Source organism: Oncorhynchus tshawytscha, linkage group LG24 (genome assembly GCF_018296145.1).
Source record: "Oncorhynchus tshawytscha isolate Ot180627B linkage group LG24, Otsh_v2.0, whole genome shotgun sequence".
NCBI lineage: Eukaryota > Metazoa > Chordata > Actinopteri > Salmoniformes > Salmonidae > Oncorhynchus > Oncorhynchus tshawytscha.
Window position 1 is genome coordinate 27326588 of NC_056452.1, and position 9189 is coordinate 27335776.

Below are 9189 nucleotides of genomic sequence, written 5' to 3' on the forward strand. Positions count from 1 at the left end.
ATTATGCCAGAACAGACTCTGAGGAAAATATGTTTGGGTTAACAGTTTCACGAGTAGTCAGCAAATGATCCACTTTGAGGGGTTTACACGCTGGCTACAGCTGAAACACACAGCAGCTGATTGTCATCCATCTCTCATTTCAGTGACATCAGGGTCGTGTTCATTAGGGCACACCGTAGCAAAACATTTTGCAACGGAGAACTGTAAACAGGTATTTTCTTTGGCTAATTTCAGGTGAGGCGTTTTCCTTTCTGTTTTCCATGAGTTTGCCTACAACTCCAGCACCTGCGGAAAGCACCTGGATGTGCGTATGTTCTTCAGCTTTTGTAATTTCAGGTAGTGGTTAGAGCGTTAGACTAGTAACCAGAAGGTTGCAAGTTCAAACCCCCGAGCTGACAAGGTACAAATCTGTCGTTCTGCCCCTGAACAGGCAGTTAACCCACTGTTCCTAGGCCAGTTAACCCACTGTTCCTAGGGCCGTCATTGAAAATAAGAATTTGTTCTTAACTGACTTGCCTAGTTAAATAAAGGTAAAAAATTAAAAATAGTACTGCCCAGTTTCACTACGTTAACTTCCGTTTTGGTGCCTAAGTAACACAACCCTGATGCTGTCTGTGTTGGTTGGTATCATCAGACGAACAGCTCCTTGTTGACCCACATCAGGCTGCGCGTCTCGTTGGGCTTGCACTCGTACTCGATGCTGTTGAAACTGTTGCCTCCCTGGCAGTGGTCCCTCTTATTGTAGTTGTAGTACTTCACCTGCCACACCACTTCAAAAGAGCCCACCTCTGTGAACTGCGAGGGAAAATATTTAGGTCTGTCAGGGTTAATCAGTTAACTCAAGTTAACGTTTTGTCATTTTAAGTGCACACATTTTATTTTATTTTTTGCGATTATCTGAAAGAGCTCAAAATACACTGAAAACATCCCAAAATACACTGAAAACATCCCAAAATACACTGAAAACATCCCAAAATACACTGAAAACATCCCAAAATACACTGAAAACATCCCAAAATACATCATCTATACAGCTATAAAAAAAATAAAAAGCAATGTCAAAACAAGTTGACATTGAGGTTAAAGAAGGTGTGACAGCCCTAAAAAAACAATACAATTACATTGACATGTTAGTCATTTAGTACATTCATCTGAGGGTAACTAGGTGAGAGAACCACTTATCACAGTCACAGTTAGTACATTTCTACTCAATAAAGTAGCTAGCTATAAGCAAAGTCGTGTCTAGTAAGAAAAGACAAACAATAATAATAATAACAATAATAATAATAAACAGACACACTGCTTCAGAGCTTTCCTCATAATTTGCATCATGAACAGTTGACGCCTGATAATGAATATCCTACATGTGTAATGGGCTATAGGGATTGTTGTGAATGTGTTCATATGGATCATGCATAGCCTGGTTTCCAGATCTGTTTGTGCTGTCTTGGCCCAACACCTATGGTCATGGCATGACGACGCCCATAGGAGTTGGCTATACCACACAAGCAGATCTGGGACCAAGCTATATGATACAGATATCAAACAGATCTGGGACCAGGCTGTATGATACAGATATCAAACAGATCTGGGACCAGGCTATATGATACAGATATCAAACAGATCTGGGACCAGGCTATATGATGTAGATATACAGAAATGAAGTCTCAAATAGCCACCTGCCCCTTTTAATAGGTGGCCAACGGCCCACATTTCAGCAAATCAACGGCTGTTTCAAATGAACGCAGGGTCTACATGAATTGTTTACGGGGTCAGCATTAATTATCATGAATTGTTTGCCAGGTTTAATTTGTAACGTTAAATCATATAGTAATGACTCTAAAAAATTATGTCAATCATCTGTTTTTATCACCAGGAAGAAACTTCTAGCCATTGGCTGCTAAGAATGCTGGCAAGCAAAAAAAACTGGCCACAACTTCGGGAGCACAAACCCCAACAAATCGTCCGATCGCCCTCTACTAACAAATGTAATAACAGTCAAAGAGGATAACTTTTTTTTTTTACTAGAGGCATATTTTTACAAATTCTTTGTAATGTTTTATGTAGGTAGTTTTTTTTTACAATAAACAAAAACATACAAAGACATAAACAATGGACAACTTGTCATGGAAATAATTACATTTCCTATTACCATGTCAATTACGGTTTCTATGCATTTAGTTTTCCACGTGGGCCAATTTATCGGTGGAATCTGAAAAGCTAAATTACCCATTGTTCCTCTTTAGTGCATTTAACAATATATCGCAAGTAAAAGCCTTGGGTGGCGAGTTGACACAATTCCAAATCTGGAAGGTTAAAACCACTCTCAGATTTAGGGACATATTTCCAATTTATTCTATGAATTGTATTTGCCCATATGAAGTCTGTTATGGCCGAATATACTTTTTTAAAGAATGTCTTCGCTGAGGTAATTGGTATTACCGAAAATAAATGGGAGCCATGTCATTCTAAATGGGAGCCATGCCATTCTAAATGGGAGACATGTCATTCTAAATGGGAACCATGTCATTCTAAATGGGAACCATGTCATTCTAAATGGGAACCATGTCATTCTAAATGGGAGCCATGCCATTCTAAATGGGAGCCATGCCATTCCAAAATGGGAGACATGCCATTCTAAATGGGAGCCATGTCATTCTAAATGGGAGACATGTCATTCTAAATGGGAGACATGCCATTCTAAATGGGAACCATGTCATTCTAAATGGGAGCCATGCCATTCTAAATGGGAACCATGTCATTCTAAATGGGAACCATGCCATTCTAAATGGGAGACATGTCATTCTAAATGGGAGACATGCCATTCTATATGGGAGCCATGTCATTCTAAATGGGAGCCATGTCATTCTAAATGGGAGACATGTCATTCTAAATGGGAGCCATGTCATTCTAAATGGGAGCCATGTCATTCTAAATGGGAGCCATGTCATTCTAAATGGGAGACATGTCATTCTAAATGGGAGCCATGTCATTCTAAATGGGAGCCATGCCATTCTAAAGAGGTTTATTCTACCTGTATGGGGAGATTGTTCCATTTAATTAGGTCTGCTTTCATATTGTTGAGTAATAGGATAAAGTCATCTTTATATATTTCTTTGTTGTCACTTATTAAGCATCCTAAATATTTCATATTTGTTGTGGTCCACTTAAAAGATTGCTGTGGATCATGAGTTATGCTTTTTCCCATTGCCATTGTTTTGTTTTTTTCCCCACGTTCATTTTATATCCTGCGATTTTAGAGTATTCCGAAAATATTTTTAATAAGGTGGACATTGCGTTTTCAATATTAGTTTATTATATCAGGATATCGTCTGCAAATAAGTTTATTTTATATTCATGTTTACCAATACTGATACCTGTTAGGTTTGGGTCCTGTCTATTTCTTTCTGCTAGTGGTTCAATTGCCAATGCAAACAGGAGGGGGGAGAGATGACATCCTTGTCTCGTGCCCTTTTCTAAAGCTATTTCACTGGATAGTGTATTGTTTGTGTATATTTTTGCTTTAGGATATTTATATATTATTTTTTATAAAATGTAATTATTTCAGCTGGAAAGTTAAATGCTTCCAAAGATAAATAAAAAAGGCCACTCAAGCCGGTCGATAGCCTTTTCAGCATCAGCAGCAATTATTGATAAATCTACCATCTTGTACTTTAGCGTATTGTATTACACTGAAACATGTTTTTGTATTTGTTTTGTAAGTGTCTATTTTTAATAAACCTCGTTTGATTATTATGTAACAAGACTGGTAAGACTTTTACCATTCTGTTGCTCATGGGTTTTATTATTTTATTGTCACAATTGATTAAACGTATGGATCTGTAAAAAAAGAGGTACATCTTTTGTCATTGGGAATAATAATCTCCAGATGTCCTGGAAAATATCTGTAGAGATTATATTGTTCAGTCTCTTTGGAGGCCCTTTTTTTATTGCTATGTCTGACTAACTTGCTAAATGCTTGATTTAGGTCACCAGCTAAAAAAAAAAGATTGCCTGGGTTTGATTTAATATAGCTTGAATTCTATCTAAAAAAACACACAAGGTTTACCCCTGCGGGGGATATACAATGGAGTCAATGTGTTTTTTTTATCCCTATTTAAGGAACAATCAAAAATTTGAACATGTCCTTCTTGGTCTGTGTGCTGGTATATAAAGGGAAAAGGGTGTGTTCTTATTTATCAGGACGCAGACACCTCTGCTGTTATTACAGTAGGTGGCAGCATAGGCCTCTCCAACACAGTTCCTCTTTAAATATTCTATTCCTCCTTTTTTGAAGTGTAGCTCTTGCAGGAAAACCACATCTGCTGACAATCTAATTAAATGTTTAAGAACCTGATAAAGGCTTATGTCTTATGAGGGCGGTGGACATCCCATGGATAATGGTCATAGTATGAATAGATAGTTATTGTGTACATTACACATATAAAATATGTGAACATGTAGGCGGAGCAAACATTTAACAGAGAACACACAAAAAACACAAAGCAAATACTTCTTTGTACCGTGAAGTGCTATGCCTTTATAGGGCTTGAAGCTCCTTCTCCCTTTATTCTCAGACACATTTACACCCAATTCATACATCGATGGACTTACTCTTCCATTCTCCTTCATTCACATGCAGAACAACATATAACCAATGCATCCACACATCCATTCTCTCCCGGCCTCCTACACATAGGTCATATTCACCCTCCCGCACACTCCCATTCATATGCACAGACACACTTACACCCACACCCATCCATAGAACAGATATTGACATACAGTATCGGGGATGTGCATGAGCCTCCCAGTATAGAGGCATACTAAGACAAACGAAACATTTTGACACAGTGTGTAAATGATAACACATTAGTGCAGGAAATGAACATTTGTATTTTAAAATGCAGGAAGTGAATGCTGAAATTAAACAATTAACTATGCAAATGAGCAAAAAGCTGGTTTAGCTCTAATAAACGGCTTTAATGTTCAGTGATTTAAGCTAATAAATGCCCAAGCTAGTCATTGAAGTTTTAAGGTATTTGTAATGGGACTGGTGAACTGCTCTGAATTAACTTGTCTACAAGTTAATTGTTTTGTCTACTAGTTAATTGTTTTGTCTACTAGTTAATAGTTTTGTCTACTAGTTAATTGTTTTGTCTACTAGTTAATTGTTTTGTCTACTAGTTAATAGTTTTGTCTGTTTGTTATTAATTGCTTTGTCTACTTGTTAATTGACCCTTCGCTAAGCCCCGCCCCAGAATTTTGGGCAACCAATCACAGCGCTCCAATGGATAACAAGCTCACAATTAAATCGCATGAAAGCCAGTGAGGGCTAAAGCAAAACAGAGTTTTCTTCCAAAAGTAAATGTTTAAATGGCTAAATAATTTAACAGTTTGTTCAATTATTTTCTACTGTACTTGCTAACAGGAGTAGTTGCTACTGTGATTCCTGAGCCTGTTAGAGAAGTTCTCTAATCCCAAATTATACTTGTGTTACATTGTTTGCAAGCTAAACTGCTTAGCTCTCAGTCTCATTGACCATCAAACATTGCTAACGCTAGCTAGCTAGCCACTTAATATAACTTGTTTTCTCAAAATGTATTTTAGCTAGCTAAAATGAATACAACTTCCATCTGCTGTTGACATCAGGATACGATTTGAGAGCACTAATTATCTCCAAAGTGGTTATAGCTTTGACTACATGCAGGCATGGTGAATTGAGAGCCATTCAGTGGCTACCTACACTATAAACTTATTTTTTACTAGGTTCCCGTGAAGTAATTGTAATGACAGTCCACCACAACACACCCAAGAGTTTCCTTATTAGCAAGGGGTAGTCTGTGTTTCATTTCATTGTGTATTAGAAACACAATTTGAGATCTTTGTGAGGGGATTTCACCAGTAGTTGAATGAGGAATTGGGCTTTCTGGGAAAATGTTGTTCGAGGTTGCAACAGTAACCAAGGCGGGCGGGGCTTAGCGAAGGGTCAATTGTTGTGTCTTCTTGTTCATAAAAAAAAGAATATGTAAAGGTACTTCATGTCTGTAATCCCAGGAAGACGACACCCGTCGTCATGTCATAATTTGCCTTTATTACCTGCAAGCTGATCTGTACAGCTTGTCTGTCTCCACTCTTGGTGTGAGTCATGCCCTCTGTGTTGTAGACGCCAGTGTAGACTACAGACTGGGGGTCTCTAGACTTCTGCTCCAAGGGGAAGATGACTCCGCCTACACTCATAGTGCTGAGGACAGGACAGGACCATAACAGTTACATCACAGACAATACTTTGGTGACCGCTTGACTGGGGCAGGGGTTGGGGGTGGGGTTGGGGGTGGGGTTGGGGGTGGGGGTTGGGGGGTGGATTGGGGCAGGGGTTGGGGGTGGGGTTGGGGGGGGTTTGGGGGTGGGGGGGGGTGGGGGATGGGGGTGGATTGGTGATACTGGGGTTGTTTGACATTGTAGCCGACAGCGCAGGAGACTGTCGAATGACTGACCTACAAATCACCTTGCATCATAAGTAACTACTCATTACTATTTGTAGATGAATCAGTCAAATGAATGGATGGATGAAGGGATGTGGATAGAGAGGTGAACGATAGATCAGTGTAATTTATCATTCCAGAATAAATGGAATGATAAATCACAAAGACAGGAATGAATTAACAAATACAGAAACACATTTGAGTGCATCTTTATCCTCCTACTGTAGAAAATGCACAAAAAACTAGGTAGCCTTCAACCATACTGGTCTCTGTCAAACATGCTGGAAGCCAGGACAACAACCTGTTCTTCAACATCAGCAAGATAAAGGAGCTGATCGGGGACTACCGGAAACGGATGGCCGAGCACGCCCCCATTCACATCGACGGGGCTGTAGTGAAGCGGGTCGAGAGAGTCCAGTCCCTAGGTGTCCACATCGCTAAGGACCGACCTACTGTATCATGGTCCACTCCAAACACACCAACCCAGTTGTGTAGAGGGCAGGAGAACACATATCCCCCCTTCAAGAGGATGAAAAGATATGGCATGGGCCCTCAGATCCTCAAAAACTACAGCTGAACCATTGAAAGCATCTTGACTGGCCGTGTCACCGCTTGGTATGGCAACTGCTTGGCATCTGACCATAAGGCGCTAAAGAGGGTAGCAAGGAACGCCCTAAAAAATGGTCAAACTCAAGCCACCCAAGTCATATATTGTTCTCTGCTACCGGACACGGCAGGTATTTGACCAAAAGGCTCATAAACAGCTTCTACCTCCAAGCCATAAGACTGCTGAACAGTTAATCAAATGGCCACCTGGACCATTTGCGTATAACCCACTTTTTGTTGTTGTACTGACTCAATCAATACCCACACACTCACACATACTACACTGACACTCCAACACACACATACTGCTGCTAATCTGTTTATTATCTATCTTGATGGCCGAGTCACTTTCACCCCTACATACATGTACATATTACTTCAATTAACTAAATTACGTCGTACCCCTGTACATTGACTCGGTACTGGTACTCATTGTATATTGCCTTGTTATTGTTACGTTATTGTGTTACTATTACATAAAATTAGTTTAACCAAATTGTCTTACTTTAACTCTGCATTGTTGGGAAATGGCTCGTAAGTAAAGCATTTCTAGGTGAAGTCTTAACGTTACACGTATTCGGCATGTGACAAATAAAATTTGAATTGAATCGGTAGTGGATTTGACACAATCTGGCAGCGACTTCTGTCTCCCTGCACCTTCCGGACACAAACCTAAACCAAACCCTAACCTTAACCAAACTGCTTAACCTTATGCATAACCCTTACCTTAAATTAAGTCCAAAAACGTATTCTTGTTCTCATACATTTGTAGTCTATGATATAGGCCTTGCCAATTTAGACTGCAGTTTGAACATCTAACGTTAGTGGGAACTCTAACCGCTCACTCTCTCACATAACGCCAACATCGAATCACAACCTCCTACGGCGTGTGTCTTATCAATGTTCTCAATGACCAATTTAATTAACCTATACATTTAATTAGATTAAAGCAGCCACATAATATCCACGGGTTGTGATCTTTGCCAAGACAATGTGCCGAATCATATTATTCACACTATGAAACACTGAGTTAGTATAATAAAAACGGAGCAAAAACATAAACAGGCAGTGATGGACAGTGACAGAATATTGTTTTCCTCAACAGAGAAATTGTCACAATTTAACCTATTGAATTGGATAGACATTCTATTGCCTGATGCGCGAGCGCCTGTAAACATTTCACCCCAACCATACTTACGTTGCCTCTGCAGCCCCAGGTTTGACAACCACTTCAATCTTGTACTTTGACCCCGTTAGCAATTTAATCGTCCTGGTTTGGCCAAATCTCCCACCGTCCGATTTGAAGAACACGGCACTGTTATTTGGTAGCATTTTCAATGAAATTCCGATCTTGACGATTGCGATAGCCATTCTTGTTGAGGTATGCGTTTGTGCTCAAATCCAATCCTACCTGAGTGAACAACAGAGAAGCGCAGATGTGAAACCGCAGCTGCACGCTGAATTCCAACAGAACGATTGATGTAGAATATTGTTGTGACGTGAAAGCACGGGTTTACAATGTCAAAACTCACGGCAGAAGGCAGAGCCTAAAGTAATTTTCACTGCCCTAGCGAGTAATCCCATGTACACACACATAATCCTCCTATACATGCAATCTAAGGAGACAAAGATAAAATATTCGTTCTAAACAATAACGCCTTGTAGAGAAAAAATAAATCTGCATTTTGTTATAGTGCACTAGAGGACAGCCAGGCCCTGGGAGACCAGAGTGGACTAGAGGACAGCCAGGCCCTGGGAGACCAGAGTGGACTAGAGGACAGCCAGGCCCTGGGAGACCAGAGTGGACTAGAGGACAGCCAGGCCCTGGGAGACCAGAGTGCACTAGAGGACAGCCAGGCCCTGGGAGACCAGAGTGCACTAGAGGACAGCCAGGCCCTGGGAGACCAGAGTGGACTGGACTAGAGGACAGCCAGGCCCTGGGAGACCAGAGTGGACTAGAGGACAGCCAGGCCCTGGGAGACCAGAGACCAGCCAGCCCTGGACTAGAGGACAGCCAGGCCCTGGGAGACCAGAGTGGACTAGAGGACAGCCAAGCCCTGGGAGACCAGAGTGGACTAGAGGACAGCCAGGCCCTGGG

The 9189-nt window shown here is 40.7% G+C and overlaps 1 protein-coding gene across 1 annotated transcript; it reads right to left on the bottom strand.

Moving 5' to 3' along the window:
- Positions 1-482: 482 nt before the first annotated feature.
- On the bottom strand, positions 483-8562 carry LOC112223218 (CB1 cannabinoid receptor-interacting protein 1-like). Its single transcript, XM_042305733.1, has 3 exons — positions 8290-8562; positions 6100-6244; positions 483-795 (listed from the first exon to the last, which is right to left on the bottom strand). The coding sequence occupies exons 1-3, from the start codon at positions 8460-8462 to the stop codon at positions 631-633; spliced, it is 483 nt and encodes a 160-aa protein (XP_042161667.1). The 5' UTR covers positions 8463-8562; the 3' UTR covers positions 483-630.
- Between the last annotated feature and the right edge of the window lie 627 nt (positions 8563-9189).